At 37.0% G+C, this 26,445-nt stretch overlaps 1 protein-coding gene across 3 annotated transcripts in view; it reads right to left on the bottom strand.

Moving 5' to 3' along the window:
* Positions 1–2,349: 2,349 nt before the first annotated feature.
* Positions 2,350–26,445, bottom strand: part of CNOT6 (CCR4-NOT transcription complex subunit 6) — a 33,643-nt gene continuing 9,547 nt past the window's right edge. The window contains exons 2-13 of one of the 3 annotated variants that reach the window (XR_014229504.1): positions 20,607–20,720; positions 17,843–18,029; positions 13,962–14,047; positions 12,864–12,968; positions 12,709–12,777; positions 11,083–11,240; positions 10,418–10,572; positions 9,591–9,745; positions 8,411–8,641; positions 7,462–7,664; positions 6,440–6,722; positions 2,350–2,427 (exon numbers count right to left, since the gene is read on the bottom strand). Coding sequence is in view for 2 of the 3 variants with exons in the window: in XM_082324492.1 (XP_082180618.1) it covers positions 6,510–6,722; positions 7,462–7,664; positions 8,411–8,641; positions 9,591–9,745; positions 10,418–10,572; positions 11,083–11,240; positions 12,709–12,777; positions 12,864–12,968; positions 13,962–14,047; positions 17,843–18,029; positions 20,607–20,718 (1,674 nt within the window). In the remaining variant the exon portion in view is untranslated. Of the gene's footprint in view, positions 2,428–2,664; positions 6,723–7,461; positions 7,665–8,410; positions 8,642–9,590; positions 9,746–10,417; positions 10,573–11,082; positions 11,241–12,708; positions 12,778–12,863; positions 12,969–13,961; positions 14,048–17,842; positions 18,030–20,606; positions 20,721–26,445 lie in introns of those variants that run through there. The other 2 variants (XM_082324493.1, XM_082324492.1) reach the window with 2 other exon arrangements.

Genomic DNA, 26,445 nt, shown 5'->3' on the forward strand with positions numbered 1-26,445 from the left:
CTCTAGGCTTTCCCCCATCTAATTTGTGTCTTGGTGGTATCTTGCTACCAGGGTCAGCAAAACCAGCATATAGCATAGTTCAGGTCTTCAGATAAAACAGGCCTTAGCCCTCTTGGCCAAAAACCAGACTATTAACTGGTATGCTGTTATTTGAAAAGGAAGAAGGGAAATAAAATCAATAAATCCAGCCTCTGAAGAGCTATCCATACCATTAGCCACAGTGGAGAAACTGCCATTAATTCAGTATTGGCACCCAAAGGGAGCAGTCTGTGCCTTGAACTAGAAAAAAATAGAAAAAACCTAGAAAAACTAAACTAATTAACTAGAAAAAAAAAGTGTGCTATGAACAATTAGCTGAAGCTTGAATCTTTGTGGTCATTAAAACCCAATAGGAGTGTATATAGGTTTTGTTTTCTGTAATGTATATTTTTTACAATAAACATTTAGCATTTTTAAAAGAAATTAATACTGCCCACTCACACACCAGGAAGATTTAACCAGAGCATACCTTCCTATCTTTTAAAAATTGACAACCTGTGAGAGTACCAGGCTTATTTTGGAATAACAAAATATTCAAATGCACCAAAGGTCCCTATAGCTTAATTAGCTTTACTACTTTCCATGCAAACAGAGTAAGTGAACATTTAGAGAGAGAACAATTAGTGCCTCTGGGTTAGTAGGGGAAGATGAAAAGCAAGAAAGTAACCAGAACACTCACCTTTAATGAAGTCCGGCTTCTCCCAAAAGGTCACCCGACGTACCTTGCACATTCTTGCCCTTTCCACTTACCTTCTTCTCAGTTTCTCCTCCTTCCCTCTCTCTCTTCGGACTCAGTTCCAGATGTTTTAAGGCTCCTCTGCTCTATCTGTGTCAGTAGAAAAGAAATGCCACACAGCCACCTACATCAATTTGGGACATTCCCACTCACAAACCCAACTTTGTACTCTCACCGAAGATCCAGCAGACATGGGGTATGAAGGAACAGTAACTACGAGTCAGGTTGTGTTCAATCGTATTAAAATAGCTGTAGTTATTTTACTGCAAGTTAAGGAAAGACAAATTTTATCCTACCTGGCTTAGGACCACAGGACACAAGCTCAACTCACATCTTTGAGTGAGAGATGCTGTTTTCCATATACTCTCCTGGGACAAGACATCAGGCTCACCATGAATTTGGGCACAGAGCTTCCCTACAGATAGATATCCCAATACTTACATGCCAGGTTAGCAGATATTATTTAAGAGCTCAAAACCTCCAATTTGGAACCACGTAACAACTGTACTCATCTTAAAACATAACATTAAGTAGACAAAAAGTGGCAAGCAAAGGCCTTACAATGATTTTACCATTGAGAACCAAGTAGGTAATTTTCATTCCCATCATGATTGATAGCTGAATTTATAAAGCCAATATTTAATTGGCATGGATGTTACCAAGCCAACTGCTGCCACTGGAGAAGGTTTATTCCTGGGCTTGAATTCCCACAAATACTCGCTAAGAATAATTTTACAAGCCGTGCTTTCTGGATGGCACTCTGAAATACGTTCACTCTAGCACCCTGTGCACACGAAGCCTGTGTAACATGCACCATCTAGTGGCAAGACTACAAATGTGATGGTGGGAACTAAAATCCCACCCGAGACAAAACCCAAAAGAAATCATTGCTGAGGTCTGGAATGGACTCATCACTCTGCTGGGGACTGACAGCTGCTTCAAGATAGCAAATTTTAAAACTACAAACAAACTAAATACTCTGGGGTGTGTGGTATTCAGGGAAACACTGAACTAGATCGTTTATTTCAAAGCAAAGCAGTGCCAACATACTGAACATGAGTTCTGAAGAGACACAAGGGTGCCAGTGAGATGTCTTGTGTGCTTCAGTGGTTCACACAGAATGCATGCTCAGATGTTTTATGTTTTCTGCTGCTCGTGATGGGAACATCATATAAAACATGAGTCTGCATTGTTACGCATACACTGTCATACAGAGAACCCCCCCCCCCCCCCCCGAAAGAACGAGCTATCAATATGAACTAAGGACAAGAGTTAGCTGAATCTCATTCCTGAAAAAAAAAGATGCAAGAAATCTTCACTTTGTTCCCCTTCTGTGGTAAATGAATGCAATCTTTGAATCCTGCCCACTGCCAGGCTCCAAGTCTACTTTGGGCTTTCTGGGGTGGGGAGGGAAGAAGACGGAAGGAGCGGGGTCTACTGGACACAGACAAAACCGCTGGACCCTACACTGCACAACTGACCTGACTGACTGACTTGGGAAGGGCAGACGATGGCCAGATATGAAGACATGGCGTTGAGATCTGAGTAGGTTTGGAGGCAGGTTTTCCACAAACGCCGGAGGCATTACTAACCAGGTCTTCACTTTGCAATCCAAACCCAACTGACTCAAGTAGCTTTTCTGGTCTGCAGATCTAGAAAGTTACAGAAAGTACAGGAAAGTCTTTCTGGGATTGTCAAGTTTCTTACGTGCTTCCATTTTACTCTTAACGCACTTCGCTCACTTTGGCTGTATGTGCAACTCTTCAGGAAAAGCTTTAGGAATTAAGTTAAAATATAAATTAGACTTCAAGAAGGTTTGAAACAGATATTGGATTTATTGGTCAGCTATGAGTAGGAAAATACATTGGTAAAGAAAAAGAAGACCCTGTATATAAATATAATACTAACTAGTTAAAATTTGACCAAGAAGAAAGTTCCACTGAAGAGAACAGTAAAAGCCCTTGTTTACCATCAGACCATATTCAGTTTCCCATTTATCTTATTGAAGAGCTGCCTATAGACAAATGCAACATTCTTTGAGCTTAGTGCAGATAATGTGCTGGTTTTTGTTACATGAATGGTAAACAAGAGTTAGTCCAGTGCATTACACATTATACAGAAGAACTGTGAATAAAGACTAAGAGATTCTATTTTAGACACTACTTAAACATACCAAGACACTTAAGTATTACAAATTTATGCAACCAAAAGAAAAGAATAGCAATTAACATACTAAAAAATACTGTGTCCGGCTGGATGAAAAAGGCTTGCTACTTAAGCGGTTAACTGAATTTTTTTAAGTTTTACAGTGTAATTAGGTTTTTTTTCCCCCAATGGTGGTGTAATTATTTTGTCTTTCATACAGGTTTTGTGTGGTTGACAAAGCAAACCGTAGGCTATTTTCTACGTCTGCTCTAAAAAAAAAAAAAAACAAACAAAAAAAACCCCACACCTTTAAAGATTTGCTAAAGTTACATCAAAGATGCATACATACTTAAAAGTCAGTTTTGTCAAATGCTAGCCAAGTTTAGCTTTTTTTTTTTTTAAAGCTGCTAAAAGGACAAAATAATTACAACACACACCAACTTATATGCTCTTTCCCCCCCCTACTTGTGTTATGTTAAAAGCAGTAACTTGTGGTATTAGTCTTGTACTCTAATCAATTCTTTTAGATAAAGGTATACTTCAATTTACACTTTGACACCCAGGATTCTTGGTAAATGTAAATAAAACTAGGTAAGATATGGCTGACTGTACTTTAAGTGGAAAAAAGCCTGGCCTAACCTAAATAAATCCTTTCAACCCCAAGAATGTTCTGTGACTTTTGCTATATGTGCTTTTACAACAAGAACACTGAAGGTACGTTATGGCAACACCCAAAACCACCTCGAATAAAAATATTGCAAATAACCATTTTATGTTAAAAACTATGAAGCAAACATTCTGATTTTGTGAAGACACAGTTTATTGCCTTATTCTATGTTATAGCTGGAAATTGAGACTTTTGAGTTAGATTTGTTTGACACAGGAATATATTTTCTTTGAAAGATTGTTTGACAAAGTTTATCTCAGCTCTGTTTTGGTGCCATCTGGTCTTTCCCTATATTCAAAATATTTCTCCTTCCTTCAGCCCTCGAGTCATAGCTGCAGTCCAGTTAAAACCCAGTGAAGTCAAAGGAGTGTCTTCAATGTATTCAGTGGGTTTTTGATTGGGACCTGAGGGACTAGTATAAAAGCTGGCAGAAACAGTTATTTAAATGGACCCTTAGGCTGTAAGGTGACTAAGCAAGAACAGCTGTGTCTCCAAAAGCACAAGGGGCCATATTTTAACATGCTGTCATAAATTCAAATATTTTTTAAGACTAAGCAATACAGGAGAACACGTATTGGATAAAGCTCAAACCTTTAGAATCTAACAAGTGCACTCAAGCTCCAGCATCTATTAAAGTAAATTATCCCCCTCTAAGAAATACAAAATGAGTAAGTGCTTCCCTTCCCCTTCTGTAAAGCTTTCTGGACTCATTACACAATCCAGATAATCAGAAAAGAAAAATATAGTTTGCTTAGTTTGACAAGCTAAATTGGCTCATCATTACTGAAAATTGTCATGATGTACATTACCAAGACATCATTAAGGAAACATGAGTAAAACACCTTTTATTCACACTTTACAAAAAAAAAAAAAAACCAAAACAACAAACAAACAAAAAAAAACAGAAAAAAAATAACACTACGCATTAAGTCTACTACAGCAATACTACCAGCATTTCAATGTACTGATTATAAACTGGACATGTTTGGTGTTTTCACAACTAAAACCAGAACAAAATAACCCCAAGAGATCAGGTCCCAGACAAGGATTCAAGATCAAAATTTCTCCTATTGAAATTTTAAAATGTACATTTTACATATCTGAACTGTTTGTAATTTTTACTTTCAGCTTAAAACAGAACGGTTTGAGCACACTGATGTGCTGACTACTTTTCAATAAAATTTTGAATCATTATTACCAATCCACTCTCTTATATATAAAAATTCACAATATTTAGAAAGTTTTCTCTTAATGCTCAGTGTCCTTTTGCTTCCCTGCCCGCAGCTGAAACAAAAGCTGTTTAAGACCAAGCTCTCTATCTTTTTTTTTTTTTTTTACATTGATTATTCAAGTTGTATTAGTTTAAGGAGATGATAAATTCTCCCCTTTACGATACAAATAGACAAGTTAAATTTGTAAGCTGTTATATACTTGGCTTCGTGACACAAATGGCACTGAGGGTACACCGTAACTTTAGTCTTGCTTGACACTTTAAAATTAGACTTGGTCACTTTAAAAAAAAAAAATGATCTGAAGAATTGTCTTTGGGACCTGTATTGAAAATGCATTTATTTTACACTGCTTCATCAATAGAAAATGTAGGGTTGGGGTTTTTTCTTCAAGGAGTTATACCTTCGGAAACTGAGGAACACACTTAAACGAGAGAGAATTCACATGATAGTAATTCTTAGTGGGAAAAACGGCACTGTGCAATGACACTGAAAGAAGCAGTGCATGGGTATTAGAAGCTAGAAACTGTGTACCCATAACCTGAACATGTTCGAAAAGTGTGATATTCAATGCTTCACAAAGGAAAAAAAGATGCCACAGCTTATACAAAAGTATCTTCATAAAATTTTCACAAGTGTTAACATTATTTAAAAAAATAAAAGAGGATGCACAGGATCTCTCTGCATGCACAGGCAGTGCTAGTTGAGAACAAATTTAAGCAGGCACAGTGGAGATAGGACAAGTATTTAAAACAGAACTGAAGAAGCTGTACACAAGTATCCCTAAATTTTACTTCAAAAGTTAGAGATGAGAAAAATATCTGAGTGTATACACATCAGCAATAACTTTCAATCCATACAGGTCTACTTATATTCACTGCTTAGCTTATGTGTTCTGCGAGAACGCTTATGCTTTTCTCTTTTTTTTTTTTTTTTAAATCAGAAATAGACAGAATGTATTTACTTATCTCCGTAAGATATTAAGATTTTATAGGTTTGGATTTTAAAAGCAACGTTCTCAATTGAACATAAAAAGTAGTACAAAAGGGCTAACAAAACCCTAACAGTGCAAATCATTAGCAGAGAAAACCTGTGACAACCTCTTTTACAAGCTGGCCTTTGTAACACATGAAAACAGATAAAAATTTAGCCTTAGTTTACAATACAATCATTTTCCAAATCTGATTTTTCTTTTTTTAAAGTACAAAATCTCATAAATCAGGTTTTCTGTTGTTCATATACAATCAATAAAGGCTAAATTCAAATTCTATATTTTACAAACAAGTCTGAAAAAGGAGGGAGTGAAGTATGGAAGAATGTTCTGTGGATGTTCCTACTGGCCTCAAAAAGTAGTGCTACAGATAACTGTGCAAAGAGAATATACTGTATAACAATTCCCTATTTCAAGGCATGAAAATGTCACGTTGGATAAAAGAAACAGGAAGGTTAATTGTAATGCATTAAAGAAAGGTGCAAATACACCAATCACGGTCAAACAGTATACAAAGTATATTGGGCTCAGAATTGTGTCTGTTGATAGCACCTGGCTTTTACTATGTCTTTAGCAAATAATTAGATTTAAGATTAAGATTATTAAGAAAAAAAAATCCCTGTTGGCCATACCTCACTCCTCTATATTCAGATTTTACAATTGTACAAGTTAGATTGAGGTTGCCCTCTAAAATGTACTTGACTACCTCCTGCCAGGGAGATGGATTCCATTTACAGGAGGCAGGAAAGGCAGCAAAAGCTCCAGTTGTGCAAAAAGTGAGAAGTGGTCAGAAGGGATGAGTGGATGTGGACAACCACTTATATTGTTCTCTATTAACCAATGATGATCCAAAGGTCCAAGAATGCCAAGTATGTTTAGCTGAGGTTTAGAGTAGAAGATGTAGTCAATAATACCCTAAAACAAGAAAAGAAATAAAATCTATTAGTAGTGTATATTCTTGAGTCAAGGTATCGTTCCAAACAAAAGGTGAGCTCAGTATTATGAGTAACTACCATTCCTTCTTGACAGCACGTCATCAGCTTAGGAGAATTCTGCCTCCTATATCCCATGGGTTGCTCAATGTAGATTAGGAAAACAAAAGAAAACACTTCTGCTCTGCTTTTGTAGGTTGTAATTTCCAACCTCCTACAAAGCTTCAAATCACATTCCTCTGATTTTGAAGAGGAAAAGAGCCATCTTTGCTTCCCCTGGGCAATGCAGCACTTAGAGTTTTCCAGTAGCAACATGGATTATTCCTTGCAGTTGACAGCTTAAGCACCCCTGTTGTACTATTTCATTTAGCTTGGAGTATTAAAATACAAAATCTTCCTATTTACAGGGAAGGTTAACAGCACCCCAACTCTTACAAACCTACTACAAGTTACTAACAAGAAAAAGGAAAATTTGGTTTCTAGAAGACTGAAGTGTTGGGCATTCTAGTTTGCTCTGTTTTAAATATACTGTTTGAATATACTGGTGAATTTATGTTTTAAATATACTGTTTGAATATACTGGTGAATTTTGAATATACTGGTGAATTTACTGTTAGCTACCCAAACGGATTAACTTCTTTGTTAATCAATTTCGTACAGCAAATCACATTAGTTAAACTTCAAAATGGAAAACTTTTCCAAAATATCAGCTAAGTCCTTACCTTGAAGTCAAACGTGTAATTTGTATAAGGCATTAGACCGTTCTCATAGGCACTCTTCAACTTGAAACCATGTGTAATTCTTCCATTTGTTGTTCCATTTTTCCCATTACAGCTGAAGTTAGTAAGACTTTCATTGTATCTCAATTCCTTAAAATCTTTGTGGTTTGTTTCCACTCCACCAGTGCTCAAGTACTCAACAACACCTATTAGGAGACACATACACACAAGAAGGTATAAGAAGCATTCAGCAAGTAAGTGTGTGTAGATTACTTCAAGTCATGCATGCAACCTTATGCATTATAAAAGCAAAACCTAAATACAATATAGTCAGCAGTAGTTCTTATAAAATGTTTCAAGACAATGTATATGTATGTCAAGAGCAAATGTCACCTAGAACAAAAAGAGACATGCTTTGATTAGAAAAAAACCAGAAGGTTAATTAGGAACAAACTGATGGAGGGGGCAGATGAACAAAGTGGAAGTAAAATTCTATAGGTGCTGGGTAGGCAGCTTCCTCCTCTCCTCCCCTCTATGCTCAAGCCTTGGCTTTCACCATTCTTTGGCTACAATGTTCAAAAAAGCCAACTTTTGTAACACTACTTCAGATAAAGTGAACTTTAAAGAGGCTGCAAAGCCAAATTGACAAGTTATTTTTGAACAGTATTTTCTTCCTTTCCATTCCTGTACTGTAAGGGAACAATGAAAATGCTTCTGGAAGGCCAGACATAGCTATACTACTGCATAGGCAATAAGGTCACTCACAGAAGAAACAGATCTCTCTTTTCTCTCTTCCTTCTATTTTCTTAGTACCTTTAGAACTTATGATATCAAACAACGTATTATCTAAGTTAAAAATGCCTTTAAAAAAGTGAGACCTTAAAATTTAATTTGTTACACACTTGAAAGAGTCTTAAAAAAAAAAAAAAAAAAAAAGAAATAGAACTCTTACCAGAGTCTGGTAGAGAATTGAGATCTGCACACAGTACAAGTGGAATGGTTCCAAGTTCTCCCGAAACACCAGGTTTGAGACTACGAGAAGCTTTATCAATAATGTTCTTTACCTCGGACAGGAACATCATAGTCTGAACCAGCTTCACATCAGAATAATCTGGGTCCCAATGCATATGTGCATTAGCTACAAGAACTAGCTGCTTTTCCATCCCAAGATGTGGCTTTCCAGCTAAAATTTAAAATCAGTTATTTACCTTACATGATCAGCAACAAAAAACACTATTATTGAATTTTAAACAAGATGTTTGAGGGGAGGAAAAAATAAAATAAAATACCAGTATAACTTAAAGAGGGTTAATACCATTTAGTTTAAGAAGGTCATACAACTCCTCTTACATCTACTGAGTGTTTTAATTGATATAAAGCATTAGGAATAATTGTGTTTCACATTCAAGACCATTAACAGACAATCCTGTTACAGGCATAACGCTTACATATTTAAGAATACCGTGAATTACCATAAATAACAGATAATCCTAATGACAGGCAAGTAGTGTAGTTCTAAAAAATTAGAACAGTTTTCCTCAGGTTGTGATGGTAAACAGGCACTGCTCATATCTTACTAGGCAATGAGCTCTGAATTTTAAGTTATCCACGTTGTAAGTTACCTCTCTTCCTAGAAGTGCTTCTTAAGAGGCTTGTTTGTTAGAATCTGAATTAATAAAATACCATTTGGATAAACATAACACAGGTTGAGTAGGTACCCACTGTGATACTTATAAAGCCAATTTACATTTCCTAAATTAAGAATGACAGGGCAGAACAAGCAGGTTGTATAAGCGTGACAATGAAGAAAATACCAAGCTAAACCAATGCAGATACATGACCCAGAAATACGCAAATAACACCGGCTCTTTGACACCTGTACATAACTCCAAAGGGGGGGGAATCACTCAAACACAAGTCTTTATCTTTTAAGTAAAAATGTATAAGCGGGAAAAAATCTTCATCATTTAAGCAATACAACTTTTCCCCAAATCCTCTTTGGAAATAAATTTGAGCATACAATGTGCAAAGTTATACCCATCTGTAGAACCTAGTTTCTCTGGTTTACTATAACAAAAGTCAACTTTTTCATTTACAAAATACAATCTATTAAAAAATTAAACAGGACTTACATGACATTTCTATCAATTCCTTTCGCAATTCTAACAATACAGCAACTCCAATGTTATCTTTTGTCATAACTCTGTTCAGCATAGCTTCCGAACCTTCTGAGTTTGCCATAGCTAGTTGATTGAACTCAACAGTATGTTTCTGAACCAAAGTAAATCTGAAAGAGAAACGTCATATATGGTTTTCTCAGCAGCCAGATAGAAAAGTAAATGTTATACATAATTTTCCTTTTAATTAAAGCTCAAACACATTTATGATGCGAAGATCTCAGCCAGTCATGTAATTTCATAAAATCCTAAACTGAACCCAAAGGACAGTTTTCCTAGCAATTTTTAGATATTTTACACTAACTTGGGGCAGGAGGGGGAGGGGAGTGCCTTGTCTTTTGCTTTATCAGAAGGCTGATGTATCAAAAAGTCAATGGCATCTGATATCTTATTTCAGCAATTTTGGAGATTATCAATTCTTTTACTCAAAAAAAGCAAGAAAATAAGACATTTACTTCATTTTTCATTATTAACGACTAATGGTTGGGACACACTCAACAACTGAAGTACAATTTAGTGAACTCCTAACCTGCATTGCTCTAACAGAATGAAATTTCAACTTAAACAAAACTTCAGGGTAAAATTCTCTATTGCTAGTTACACACAGAATGATTTCTCTCGTACAGACCACTCTTTCTAATGATAGGAATGCTCTATAAGAAACACTGAAGAGCTACAAAGAGGGCAACTAATGCCAAACTGTCTGAGCTGTAGACCGACGCGAGAAATTATGTGAAAGAGAGCAAGACACAATGGAAGGCTTTGCAAAGCACATCACTTACTTTTCTGTTTTGAAAAATATTGCACAACCATCAACATGTTTTCTTTCCTGTTCTGACATTGTCCTAGCTCTAGATTTTGGACTGAAGAATCCATTGTAGCCACGTTCTTTCAACTCTACCAGGAAAAAACTGTAGTACTGTTCTGTTTCAACCTCCTATAAAGTTATAAGACAGCACAGCATGAATGTACTATTATCAAAATACAGAAGACTGATATTATTTAGACTCTTCAGAAGTGTAAATCACTTTTAAATTAGATTTAAGGGAAAAAAATTGTAAGAATTAAGTACATCAGAGAATGCAAATTTGAGAGCAATATCCCTATTTTAAGAAAATATAAATGAATTTCTGTAATCCCCAGAGTTACGATTATCTCAAGCCTTTTATTTGAAAATGTGTCAATTATAGCCCCACATACACACGCAGGCACAAAGACACCCCCACGTACATTTCTTTGATCAGCAGCTGCTGGTTCACATTCCAACTGTGTGGGCTGAAAAGCATTCTTTTGATGTCAAGCAACAAATAATGTTCTAAACACCACTTCTTTTTTCTTTTGTTTTCAGAAAGTTTTGAAAACAGACTGTTTACTGTAAATACATTTAATATAGAGAAACCAGCACATGGGAATAGAAAAGGAAAAGAAATAATAGTACATCTTTTACCTGAAGACTTATGATGTCAGCATTGCAGCTCAGGATTTCCTGCATAATGGCTTTTTTTCTGTATTCCCAGTTCAATGCCCAAGACGGACAATAGCCATACAGTTGCCGGGTAGCATATTTATCACAGAGTACGTTGTAACACATGACAGAAAACAAGGCTGCAGAACGATAGTTTTACTTACACACTGATACACTTAAAAAAATAAATATATATATACACACACAATTATGTTCTTCACTTTTGTCTTCTGCAAATTTATCAATTCATGCTTCATTTGCTTCAACTAAAACACAGCACTTGTATCTATACTAAAAAAAAAAAAATGTTAGTCCTTCTAAGAAGATAAATTATAAGTTTGGACTTATGGCAGCTGTCTTCTAGCATTTAATTAGAAAACAAAAACCAAACCTCCTCTTTATATGGTTAATACAGTAAATAGCAGACAAATGTACTTTATGCTAAGTGGTGCTCTACTGTGAAAAGCCTAAAACAAGGTAAGTGTATTTGAACACTTGCATTTGCTAGCTACAAATAGATTTGCAAACTCTTCGAATAGATTATTTAAAATCTACCTTAATTATTACCACCACAAACGGTAACAGATCCATAGGCGCGGTAAGGATCCCTTTGCACAATGAAAAAGTATGGGCAAAATAGACCCCCAAACGTTTCCACCTCAAAAAGCTTACAATTCAGGTGTAAAGACAAGAAACGTCTACTCTCTGTATTCACTTGGAACAGGAGTGACAATGAGACAGTTTCAGGCACCTTGACAGGTAATCCAGCAGCATGGATTTTTGGTTTTGTTGGGGTTTCTTGTTTGTTTTTAAAAAGCACTAACTAATTTGCAGTACAATAACGACATACTTGGAAGCTTATTGGGAGCTCCTCTCGAACGTGGAGTACAACTTGGGAAAAAGAAACAAGGCAGCTGTTTGAAGATTTAGCAAATTGAGGCAGTAATCTTGGGCTGACTGGGGGGGTCAAAGTCCAGCATTTCAAAAATAAATAGGTGACAGCAAAAGACAAGCTGCATGAACATCATGATCTTTGAAGCAACCGCCTTAATAAAATTAACAGGGGAAAGTAATGTACATCAGCCCTGGAAGAGAGGACACTGCAATGATTGAGAAATACACTAAGATTTTTGGTGTACAGGTAAATAGAAAAGGCTATATTTTAGACAATTCATGCAGAAAAAATTAGCAAACAAATAAACATGACCTGAATCCCAACAGCAAGAAAAGTGCTGAGTCACAGATGATACATCAGTTACTTAAAAGAAAAAAATTCTACATTTTGGGGAAATTATGCTCATGTTCTTCCATTTTTTTTATTCTTCACCAAACGTTCAATTAAGCCTGTTGTAATTCAACTATTTAACTAATTGTGGAGAACAGTTTCAATTCCTCTGAGGAAGATGTTAATTAAAAAGAAATTACTTTATAGTAAAAGATGGGTAAATCTGGAACAGGTGTTCCAATTGAGATAGAACTACTTCAGCTGGCTGGCCAGCACTGCACAGATGATTGGTTAATTTAAGCATCAAAAATTTTTAAACAGATAGTAAAGATCCACAGCTTTTATAAAAGGAAAAAAAAAAAAAGAGAGAAGTGTTACAGTACCTGTTGGTCTTGTACGGTCTGGTTCTTGCAACATAATCCAAGATCTTGGAGGTGGTTGTTCTGTTGAAACTAGGGGAACATTTTAGAGATACAACAAATGACAATCCCATTTATTTTACACAGCAGAAATAAATGTTTTAAGAATGATCACTTACTTCTTTTTGCAGTACCTGCCAAATTATCAAGCAAATAGTTCAGTAGCCTTCGCGTCCCATCTGGTTCCTGATAAAGGTTCAGAATATCCTGTGTAAGTGGATTTCCTGCAAACACATTTACAGAAATATTGAATAAAATCGACAAAACCATTATGAACTTACGTATCAGTGTTTAAAGCTGTCATCTCTGAGAAAAGATACCGCATCTACTATGAACTACTTCAAGGTTTCAAATCTCAGGTCTTCAATCCCACAAAACACTAGATGTGTGAATAGCTCTAGTGAAGCTAACCACATGCCCTCCTGCGTCCGTCTTCTGACTGACCACCCCAAGGGCGGTCGTTGGATCTGACAGTAGTGAAGAACTGGCACGGTACAACATGCAGGCAGAGCTGATGAGGCCAAACACAGGAGCCACCTCTGCTCGCTTTGCTCGACGCATCCACCATCAGTTTATTTGCCAGTCATATCTGAGCAGAGTGTCTACCATCTGCCAAATGCATAAGCAGATTGTAGAAGTTTTCACGGACAATGCACATTGCAATTATCCGGTTTAAGGGGGAGAAAAAAATAGACTTTTGAGACTTAACAGTGTTTAAAGGTATTGCATCACTCAGTGCTTCTGATTTTGTGATAGAAGTTCCCCTGAGGTCAGCAATTTTATAGCTACAATCCATACGGTTCAGAGGAAAAAAAAACAATTGGAAACAGATTTAAACTGCTGCTTGCATAAATAGCACGGTACCCTACAGCAGTAGAAAGCACGTTCCCTTTTTGGTTGGAGTTCAATACCTACAGTTAACTGCAGACTATTTCTTAGTTAAAGCAGCACTGTATTCAACCCCTATGCAAGCAACAGAAAGCTTCCACTCACTCTGCAGAAAGACAAGCAAACCTCTTTATATGTGGAGTGCTTTGACAAACTCATTCTTTTTTTTTTTTTTTTTTAAATAATCCCTAGATAACAATATTTATACATGTGGAGTAAGTAGCTACATCTGGCATTGCTATTCAGTAACATTTTATGAACTACAGCCATTACATCTCAGAAACAATATCATTAAACAAAGCACGGATACCAAGAAAAAGTAGTAATACCTTTCAGACCCAAAGTCTGTAACTGGAACAGTTTTCCCAGCTCAAAAGGTAAAACTCGTAACAGGTTGTTATTTAAATGTAGTTCCCTGTAGACAGAGCAAGAATCATATAGGACTGAAAACGACTTCAGCAGTATAGCACAAGAAGTTTAACTAAAAGAGAAACAATGCACTAGCAAACCACTATATTGAAAAACTCCAAGACTAAACAGCAATAGTTAGGGAAATCCTGCTGTACTCAAACATACACACACAGACAAAACACATATTATGTTGAAGTACAGAGGAAAGTAGCTGTTTGGCTAGGTCATCTTAAAAAGTCAGAATTTTTGTAAACATTAGCAATAATTAAATACTTAATAACTATAAGTGATGAAGCATAAAGGGAAACTGTATCCCAGAAAACAAATAAGGAAAAAAATCCAGGATCATGGCAGTACAGTTAGAGCTATAACATTACCATGTAATATTGTAATGTATTGTAATGTCATTTACAATAGTAATTTTCTGTTGTGTTTTTTTTTTTTTTCCCTCCATAATTTCAGTGTTAAGACAAAATACATGCTTTTAAACCAATGTGCAGACAGGAACAGAATTCATGTCCTGAACTCTGCTATCCCAACGAACTGGGCAGTGAAAATGGACCTGTTAGGAGCTTTTCACTTTCTTAAATGCATTCTCATCTAAGCAGCGAAGACTTTCCTCACCATATTCAATATGAAGTTGCTACTTCAAAGTGTCTACACCTTGGTGCCTAGAGACTTGAAATATTTTGGGGCAACAAAAAATGGAAAAAGTAAAAAAAGGAAAGGAAAAAAAAAAAAAAAGGAAACCTGGATGCCAAGAGTTACCTTAGCTCTTTTAGATTTCTACAAGACAGCATTTGAAGCAAAGAAACACAACTCTTCTTCTAGCCTTGTACTTCAAAGGTAACCTCTGCCTGGTCCTTCCCTAACAAGGACCTCAGAAATTCTCTCTGTTTCATTGCATACTTAGAAACCTTGGTAAAAGTAAAGTGGCTTGTTTTAGAGACAGTCTGGGGTGTGGAACAGTGGAAGAAGATACAGGAGGGGACTTTTTATTTCACTGGGTTATCTAGAAACGTCAAGTCATTACTCAACTGATTGCCAAACTATAACACACCTAGCCAACTAGGGAGGTTTGGGGGTTTTTTCAATGTAAAATCCCATAGACAAAAGCACATATTTTAGAGAGAAACTCAGAAGCCCACTGTGTCATTCTAGGGTTTCTAAGTAGGAATGAGACACATGGCAGGTAGAAAAGAGCATGGGGTGGTTTTAAAAAAAAAAAAAAAAAAAAAAAATCAACATCTCCACTAGTTCTCAGCATTTCAGCATTTGCACCGGCATTTGAGGTGTAAATGGCTATTATTTTTAGGGATGATATTCTGTATGACATTATAAAGCTACTAGTTTATTCTTTAGGAAGCTCCTTTTCCCTCCAAGAGTTTTTCAAAGCACTGCTGAAGTCTAAAAAAAGTTATGTATGAATTACAAAAAAATATACTAAATTCTTCTAGATGAAAAACACCAAGCTGGAAGAATGGCACAGCAGTAGGTACCATTACACTTTCTCTCTTGGATTTTCTCTAATGATCCTTGCCTCCGTGGTAACTGCTCCCTCTACACAGCAAAGGGGATCACAGCAAATCCAACTAGTTCTTTCAAGCATATCAAGAGAATCTGTTTTACAGCGAAGCTTTCCAAGATAACATCTTACAGTGTTTATTTTTTCTCCTCTTTCCACAAAGACCAGAAATCTTACCGCTCTCCCTGACACCTTTCTTCAAGGACCTGCAGTAAAAAGGGAGATGCAAGGAGCCTTAGGCAAGCTTTGCCGTACAGACCAAACCCAGAGCTCCAGATGTGGGAGCGGAAAGACCTGTTATCAATTCTCAAGTGCGAGAGCACAAATGATTTCTGTGTCTCAGGGTATCAGCAATGCCCAGTGTTGAATTACCGTTAGTTTGAACAACTTCCCAGAAGCTATGGGAAGTGTCTGCAGTAAGAGCCAGCCTGAAACATAAAACTCCAGCACAGCTGAGACCTGCAGAGTGTCATCATGTAGGAGGCACTTACGGGTTTTTCTTTACTTTCACCCCAGTGAAAAGAAATCACAGATCAGCTGCAATTACTGAGGACAGAGAGCGCGGTGAATTAATGCGCTAGCTTTTCACGTCTAGAGATCTAGATTCAAGTATTATGTTTAGGTCACAAACAGAAAACTAGTGTGATCCTAGACCTTAGCTACACATTTCACATTTACAAGATTTAGCCTTCTCTACTCAGAAGAGACTTCCGATTTGGAAGAGCTGAAGCTTCATAGAATCAGCCAGAATAAATTGGGAAAAGTGTTGGGAAGAAGGCATAGTATCTTTTGACACTACTGATGACTATACAGTGCTAAGCTAACTCCATGTCATGAGCATTATGTTTACAGCAATATTTTAAAAGGAAAAGGACTGATGAAAATAAAAGGAAACTAATGAAGTACAAAGATGAGTTTGAGAATATTCCAGTAAATTTAGGGTTGCTAGCTCACAATACCTGAGGAGTGGATAAGGGAGGGAAGAAACCTGTTAATAATAACTGCTTTTAATTGAAATAGTAAATGCAAAGCTTTCTTCAGAACAGACTGCTTCACAGCTGAAAACAACTATACAACACACTACAAAACAGAGCTGCCAATTCACTTTGCTCAGCCTCCAAGGTTGAGACTTTAACTGCTCTGGAATTTTGAGCTTTTAGTACCAATTTAATCAGCTAGTTTAATCCTCCCCAACAGAGTGGACTTTTCTAAAGCAGAAGAAAATGCAATGACTGATATTTCTATGTGCAAACTTGCTTTGCTTCCAGTTTCATTAAAGCTGTGCTGGCAGTCCATTTCTCTGTTGTCGTCGTCGTCTTTACTTCTACTAACATTCTCATTACTTTTAGACTCAGTGCTTTCTGGATTTGACAAAGCTGTCCATAAATGTCTTCAAAATTAAAGGCAATGAAGGCAATTACTGGCAACTGTCTAATAAACCTAAAATAAGGCTCCTCCTTTGGGTCAAGAGCAAAAGAATGTTGCCTGTAAATATTTACTCTTACATAAATCATTTATATATTTAAATAACAGTGTTTTTACAAAGTGAAATGCTGCAGCCTTAATTATAATCTAAATAGGCATCACTATTTATGTTTCACTACCAAAAGGAGGTATCAGTCCATGCAAACTTTGCACATCTTGGCACTGTAAAATTGAGGGAAAAAAGGTGCATTTAGAACATTTTTTTTCTCCTCCCCAGTTTGCACAGGAATGCAGTTACATGGTAGCAAAGGTGGGAAGCAGATGACATTAAACAAGTTGCAGTTGTCATAAAATACACAGAATAAGAACTATTGTTAAAAATAATTACTAAAGACGAATAAAGAGGAAAAAATTGTAGTCAGCATGATTATGAATGTTTAATCTGACCTTTTTCCTACCTTACTATGAGTTAAAAGCAATTGGTTTTGTGCATCAGTATTTCTTAGAGAAAAATGCCACATCAAGATCTGTAAGACAGTCTGGAAAGAGATGTATAAGAGAGGAAATCTGACTTGGAAAAATATAAAATGGGTGATTACTATCAAACTGAGCACTTCTGAAGCTCATTCCATACTGTCATACATCAGAACAGGAGATCACAGAAAAGCCAACATTGCTATAGCTGCACAGACCATACCAAGTATTCAGGGAGACATATAAAAAGAAGTGAGGAAAGGGGAATTTACCTATGCTTTTCATTTACTAGAACGTAAAAACTATGCTGAAATTTAAACTGTTGCTAGAAAGATAATAAGAGAACAATTTTAACTCCTGTTAAAATTTACACACCTGAGTGACACCATGTTTCCGAGCTCTGCTGGTAAACTGCGAATTTTATTAGAGGACAGGTCCAGATATACCAGATTGTGAAGCTTGGCAATGTCTGAAGGAATACGGGATAAGGAATTGTCACTGAGATGCAAAGCTGTCAAATGGGTCAGTGTCCACAATGACGAACTCAAGCTTCTCACTTTCCCTGTGGAAGGAAGGTACAAAAGAAAATAGAACATTTAAAATATATGGATTTAGCAATAATTACACCTTTTGTAAGTATGTATGGGGTGAGGGGCTCGAGGGGGAGGGGTTTTTTGGGGTTTTTTTGTTGTGTTTTTTATTATTATTGCTTTATTCAATGAAAATTCCACTAATTGCTGATTCTATAGATCAAAAAAATTTGGCAATGCATAAGAGAATGTAAGGTGTTGCCAGGGATGCTTAGATTGTTTTTCTCCAATCCATACTTAAGGTTTAAACACCTGTCTTTCTCAAGTTCCATACAAAACAAGACATATTTACTAACTGACCATTAATTCAATAATTAACATAGGCATAAGAAACGGATTTTTTTTCAATTACAGTTTATATTTGGGATGAAAGATACTTCCTCAGTTTGCCTCTATTTCTGTGCAACGTCTTTCAAACCAAAAATCTATATTCTATGGCATTAATCCAGCCCAGAACAGATAGAAGCACTATATTTAGGGTGACTAAAATGCTTAGTTGAGAACATGGATTTCCATCTGGCATTCAACTAAAAGCTGCATAAACTATTGCCAGATATTTAAAAAAAGGATATGATTTTTATATAAACTGAAGGGTGGAAACATGGATTTGTGTGACAGAATCAAGATTTTTACATTGTCGCATGCAAGGAATGTGAGATATCATCATCAGGTCTCAAAACATTTCTTCTCTCCAAAAAATTTTTTTTCCCCCAGGAGTGGATCCTTTTTCATTTGCAGAAGTCATCTCACTGAACCAAAAGCATTAGAAGAAGAGTACCAATGCCAGTATGTCCACGGCAAAAAGTTACTTGTGAGAGCCTTTAAAAACCCCACCATGACTCATCAATATTAAGAACAGTCTGGTTAAAATTACACCAACATACACACATTAGAATTCCTTTCCTTAAATTATTTTCTTCAAAATAACGGAAGTAATATTTAGTGTCTGGGGAAAGCTACACTGATAACACATCTATCTGGGACTCAGTCCCTGGTAACAAAAGGTTTAATACAGGTATCATTTCCAGTGAGCTATGAGAAAGTGAGTGGCATAAAAAAGCCTACCATGAAAAAGCTCAGTGATTTAAATAAGAACAGTTAAAGCATTTGTGGCTTTCTGTATTAGATAACCAAGTATTTTGCAAGGAAAGGACAGCGTGAACATTAATAAAACAAAAACACTGTCACATTTTATTTTGCAAGGCAAATGCATACAGTTCTTAAAGGATTCATGCTACTGCAATGCTCATTAAGAAATCTTTTGACAGGTTTTAAATACAATAGCTCTTTGCCTTTTTAAAATTGAATTAACACCTCTTCCCTGCCCCCCCCATCACAGGTGGCTGTGATCAAAGAAACCCTTGTAGCTGAAAGGATTTCCAGTCAACATCACTGATCCATCCTCCTCACTACCTGCACCTCTTTTGGCTAGACTCAGTCTATAGTGAGATTACCAGGCATGAAAGGAAAGAGCCATCGCTTAACGCATTTCCTTATGCAGAGCAGCAGATGTCCAAGTGGATATGCAAGCCTAATGCTGACATGTAGTGCTGATTCCTGGAGCAGCATTTAACTAGGTTTCTGCATCTGCAACCTTCAAGTAAAGAATGCTGTTCACATGTTAAGGCACGTGGCACTTGAAGCAAGACACAGATTCAATGATGGATGAAAAGACTCTTCACAATTCAAAGAATTTTATCTGGATTCCTCCTTCCCTAAATTTCTCTATTGGACAGTCATTTAGAAATACCACATAGCAATTTTTGCAGTCTCTTAAAGAACCTCCATATTTAAGCAAAGTTTCAGCCTAAATTTACAACATCACAAAATACTTTTTAAATCCTTAAAATATTTGCTTGAATTTCCTTGTAAACACACTTTATGTAGCAAAATCAGAATTTACTCTACAAATCAAGAGACACTGGTGACCCACACCAGTAGGAATTCATGTTTATGAATTCTAAGCATTATCTTATTTTCAAGAAAAGATCCAAAAGTCAAACAGTATCTCAAAGCTAGCACAGTTCTTGGAAGATCTTTTTTAAATTTTTTTTTTTTTTTTTTTAAATCTCAAGAACAGGGCAAAGATTTACAACTGCTTTTAAACTGAAAACTGCTGCTTCAATAGAAGCTATACTGTCGTGGACTAATACAACGTTGTTGTTGCATTACTTAAAGTAACAGCATATGTCTATATATCATCCACAACTTCACTCTCTTGTCTTTCACAAACTAGATCTTAAATCCTCTCTCTCACCCACCCTGTCTTCTTAAAACACAAAGAGCTCACAGCCCTATCCTCATCTTTCCAACTTTCCTACACATTATGATTCCCCATCTGCCTCAACTTGCCACTCCTACAGCTCCCTACATTGTCCCAACCCAACCTCTTCCCTTGACAGACCCAAAGGCTGGCAGATGCTACGTACGTGCTGGCTCACTTCAAGGTAGGTAACTCCACTCCAGACTTCTTGTACAAGCCTATACTGCATAGGCTACTCTTAACTTACAATGAGTTCATAACTCAGGACCATTCCTTGGTTTCTTACCACTTATTTCCAACTCTGCCCAGTGTGATTTCTTTCCGTTGGCTGCTTCCTCTGAGGACATAATTGTGTACATCCTCCGTGGATCAGGTGGATCGTACTTTTCCTTGGGCATTCCTGTTGATCCAAAAAGACAAATAATTAATTAAGATATTATACACTGAGAATTCTTTAAAAAGTAATTTCCATTTCAGTTAAATTTCATATTGGACGTTCGCTCCAAATACTTTTCAAAACTTCATATAAAGACAACCTGTGTCCATTTACAAACTTCACTGAGTAGGAGAGACTGCTATAAAACAGAACAGAGATTCCTGATGCTCCTAGAATGGCAGGTGACAGCCTAACCCTCCACCCAATAATTTAACAAAATCTGTAAACCAACACAAACATTATGTCCTGCCACCTTTCATGGGTACATCACTGTGTCCTTGAAAATCAATCCATTCTACTGCAGGCTCTTGGTTCTTCAACAATGCAACTTCAAAAAGTGATCACCACCACCACTGGACTCTCCCTCATACAAACTATAAAGAAAACATTTGCTAACAACCTTGACTATCTATCAGTTCCAGGTTTACTGCAATTCTCAACTTTTCACACAATTCAGCACCCAAGAAAAGAATTAAGGTTTCAAAAAGATCCTCAATTCTTTAAGTCTGCAAAATGATCACTTTTAATCCAACCCCCATCCTCCTCTTTTCAATCTGAAAATATTGTACCTGAGGTAAGCATTTCTAACACTTTCTTCAGCCAGGTGTTTAACACTGAAATTTAACTCCATTTCTCTCACTCTCTTTTACATCATTTCTGATAACTTTACAAAGAACATTTTTTAATTTCTTATCTCTTTTTACCACACTCAATCACAGACCATGAGAGAGAAGTGGCAAAAATTCCTCTCAAAAAAAACCTCTTTCCTCTCAAAAAACCCCCTCCTTCCAGCTTTCCTCTACATCAGCATACTTGTACTGTTTCACTGCAAAGAGGAAAGGAAAAGAACAAAAGAAAAAAAGGCATTCCTGGCTCCATACTAAAGCCCTGTGCCATAACCCTCCGTGTACCATGAACTAGCTCTCCTCTGTCCCAGAAGAAATACATCTGGGTTTTTGTCAGTTTAAGAGAAAAACCAGCTTACATAGATTTTAAATAAATAAATCAATATTATATCAATTTGCAAATCAGCTCTGTGTTTTCAAGTTACATAGGACTTCCAATACAAATCGGATTTCTCACAAATAAGAGTAATGTTTTTTGCATCGCCCTACATATATCTAAGAGCTTTTATGGCAAAGATTTCACCATCTTAAGCTGCCACATCCAAATACATACAGAAAGGCACAAGCAACAAGCTATAAAATCATTTATATGAAATAGAGAAACAAAACAATGCTGGCTCAAATCACATTTACAAACACATTACAAGCAATATTACACAATTATTAAGCAAAATACATTACAAGAATTGTAATACTACCCAAAAACACTCAGTAAAGAAGCAGCTATACTGGTCAAAATCATGAGCACACCTACCTACCAGGTCTTTTAATGCTTTCTAATTTTTTCATATCCCTGGACAGAATGAATATATCAGAAAACTATTGTAACTATATAGAGAATAAACAAGGAATAACTGTTAGTAAATTAGACTATCAACCAGACTTGTTATCTGTTTATTCAATTTACTGGAAAATGTTTACTCTGTACATTAAGTAAACAACAGAACCCCCCCAAAACTTCCAGCTAATTATGAACTTTAATTAAAATAAAGCTTTTAGCACCACACGCTTACTTTAATACAACAGTTCTTTTACTAATTCACACTCCTCCTTCCCTTTCCCACTCCCACTACTGGTCAAAAATAGATTTCTGCAGTGAAAAGAAATTCCCCTTTAAAAAGTGAATTGTGGGTAAGAGGATGAGATTATAAATAGCAGCTGGGTGGAGCTCCTTAAAGAATGAAGACACTTGAGTACCCAGGGTACTACAATCACCAAGTATAACACTTCTTCTTCAAACTAAGCTAATGAAAGGAGGTAAGACTGGATTATAACTACCAGAAAGGTAAAAGCATAACTTCTCCCTGCCCTAACTATGCAACTAGTGTAATAACATAAAGGCAAAGTAACGTACAGAGCATCTCTTCTGAAATTGCTATATGTAATTATATATAATTCACAAAGACCAATACCACGTAGGAATGCTCCAGTTTGTCAGGAATCATTTACCTTCCTCAGTCATCTGCTGCTTTCTCTTCCTGCAGCTCCCTGAATTAATAAATATGTTCCAATTTTTCAAGAAATGAAGCAGGTATACTAGAGACAGAAATCTCATTCAGTACAGAAACACGAACATTCCCCAGAGCACGTTCAATCACACGCACTAATTAACAGCCTTGCTGGTACCATCAGCATATCGCTCCTCACTACCAGAAGAGGATGACATACTTTTTCAGCGCGTTTTGTTCATGTGTGCTAGAACAATTAGAGATTTAAGAATTTGAGGTTTTAACAATGGATCCTGGTGACCCCGTGCTCCCGGTCCATCCGTGGCGCTACTCTCCCTTCATTAAAGTTCTTGCTCTTCATGGTTTTCCTTTTCTCACTGCTGCATTTCACAGTGGACAATTCTCTGCTGTTTAAGATTACCAGGAGCACAAAAAGCAGCAAATGCTCGAGACTCCTGGCTGAAGGAGCTGCTGGTGACCGACACCATCACTGACATCGGCCTCAGCAGAATACCAAGGATACTGTCACGGCAAGTGTTAGCGCATCTTTATCCATCACGTAGAGTTCAAGATTTCTCAGGACCTGACAGCAAGGCTAAATTTGGGTCATATTTCATAGGCCATCATAAAAGGCAAGCGCAATACCTTGAATTGCATTTCAACACTTCACAGCATGGAGTAGTTCAAGAAAATCAGTCTCTTTTACAAATCACTGTCTCTCCTCCTTTCTCCACCTCCCCAAATCCACATTTAGAGCCTGCTGAGCTGCTACAGTTAAACGTAATAGCTGAGGTGAACACCAGATTAAGTGATACAGTTTTGTCAGCCTAAAGCAATCTTTAGTAAGAGTCATAAAATGGTGTTGAACAACCTTAGAGCCGTTGATAACTGCAGCTTTAAACTATCATGACAATAATTTTCAAAAGAGCTTACACCACCTGTAATTTTCAGTTGTACCAACACAGATGGTGGAAAGCACCACTGAACATTAGGCTGTTATCACATAGAGCAACTTAGTTTGTAAAGGAGAAAATCTTTACAAACACAGATATGACATGGCTGCCTGGAACACACCCCAGACTATATAAATTTAATGAAGAGTACATTTAAATATGTTTGAATGCAAATGAAATCATTTACTATCTTGTACCAGGTTATTAAAATTGTTATTTAAATAGTTGTAAAAACAGAAGCGCTTGAGAGTTTAACAGGAGCGTGGCTGCCCATTTCCACCCCAGGTCACTTAGTCCCAACACAGAATTAACAACCCTTACCCTAAAGAAACTGAGCTAAACGAGGCCAATGAGGTCAACAACGCAAAGAGTCTGACACAGGGAATTAGATCTCAAGTCTCAGTATAGACACAGTTTTAAGCCCTTGTTTGCACAGAGCTACTGAGAGAAAGGCAGTAGGACAGGGCAAGGGAGAGCAGCAGCAGACAAGACCCTTCAGGGAAAGGTGCAGGGCAAGGATGATGAGGATCAGAAAGAGAAGAAAAAAAATGAAGGCTGTAAAGTCAAGGGAGGGCAACCTGTTAGAAGAAGAGTGGACAAAGTTGGCCAATACAACATGTAGATGATGGAGCACTGGCTGCGGCTTGACTCAGGAACAGACCACTGGAGACAAAGCCAAATGTTCACAGGTTGAGGCGCACCTGTACCAATTGCTGCCTGTCTCTCCAGATTAAAGCAATGAGTGCAGTCAAGTGATGAACAGCCAGGCGAGGTGTTGCTTTAGAGAGCTGTTGTGGACAAGAGGTGGTGTGATTACCAGCAGCCATGCGAGCGGGTGTGCTACGCTACAGAACAGCTGCGGCTCTGCTCCTCAGGCACACTTACAGCTGCAGCACCAGTGCCATTAAGGTATGGTGTCAGGAGGAGCTGGTGGCCTAGAAAAGAAGGAGCTGCCTGAAGGCCAAGCTGTTTTAGCTACGCTGCTAGCTGTAGAAGAAGAGAGTTCAGACCATTACCCAACAAGACTTTTGAAATGGTAAGTCTCCTAGGTTATAGGTGTGTGTGAGGTGGAAGCTGGACTATGAAGCAGTTAATGCTCCCGGTGACTACATAAACTACCAATAAACAATGCCTCTAAAGTGGAGAGATAATAGCCCAGGGAATCTGCTTTGAATGACAGGGCAGGAAAGACTGTGACTTCTTTCCTGCCCTTCCCTTCTGCCATTTTTATGAAATTGGAAGATAGTGGGGAGAAGGATTTAATCAAAATACATAGGTAAGCAGTTTTTTTTGAGAGTAAGCAGAAAGGGTTTTAAAAAAAAAAAAAAAGCCAAGAGAAAATACTACAGCAGTTCTCCACTTCCTGAAATGCTTTCTATAATACCACAGATAAACTAACTCTATTTCAAAACTAAGTGTATTAGACAACTCCTGTAGGCCAAGTACCATCAATCCTTTATAGTATTAGCTTTACTATAATGCAGATATCAAGATTGCTACAAAAACTCTCCTAGAAATGTCAGTTTCTTCCGTATCAAAATTTAATTTAGGCAAAGAAAACTTGAATTCTAAAACTTCATAGAAAACAAGGAATAAGTGAGAGCAGCATGGGTTAATGTTCAGATACAACTTTATCTGATCTAATAAACTATTCTGAAATAACTATTTCAATACTTACTAAGCAGCATCTACAAATCCCATTTACAAATATGTGAGTACCTTTAGAAATACCTCAGGATCACTGTGCTGAAGCATTACAACTGTCTCTGAAACTTCTTGACACGTTGATGACTTCTTTTGATACCCACCCCCCCCACCCCCCCCGATATTCCTTATCATTAATAAGCTGATGTAGATCAGAAGACAGCCAGGAGGGGGAAGTAAACAAAGTAGCACCACACTTGATCAAGTGCAGAATTGCTCAATCTTCTTGCTACTTTAATTAAAAACAGTGAATAAACTATACAAATCTAGATCTAAGTTAGAAGTACCAAGATAGCTTAAATAATTTCCATTTATTGATGAAGTACACTATTACTCGCCAAAGAAATGACTTTTGTACTGCTGAAAAATAGCAGGATAGAACGCAATCTACAGTACTTCCTAGTAATTATAAGCCATTAAGTTACTCAAAGATTTCATAAGAAAATGACAGCACTTATGGGAGAGCTTTCTTTCTTTCTCCAAACCCTAATACTGGAAGCTCATCACAGACCATTCATTTGTAGCCTTGTGCCTTTAACCTTGAACCTCTCTTCCACGCAATCCAACGTTTCATTTGAAAACAGGTTCTAATGACTCTCCCCATAAATGTAAGTGTTGCTTAAATTGACTGATATGTCTTGAATTCAAAGTTAATTTAGGATCCTCCTCACCCCCACACACCAGCCACTTGCATTGTGGTTTTACAACGCACGAAGCAGAACCAAGCTGGTTCTGCTGCAGTTCCTTCCTTGCCAGGACCATATATTTCCACTTAACTCTTGCATCAGCACTGACTTTTGTCTGATAACAAAAGGAGCTGGTTAAGAGAATTAAACTGCCCAAAAGCTAAGGAGGAGAAAAAAAAAAAAATTGAGGGAGCCTAGCTTCCTGTATTATTATTCCTGTATAGCAGTAATGTACGTGTGGATTTGCAGCACAGCTGTTTATGGGATTGAAA

The sequence above is a fragment of the Platalea leucorodia genome (assembly GCF_965183815.1).
Source record: "Platalea leucorodia genome assembly, chromosome: 11".
Classification (NCBI taxonomy): domain Eukaryota; kingdom Metazoa; phylum Chordata; class Aves; order Pelecaniformes; family Threskiornithidae; genus Platalea; species Platalea leucorodia.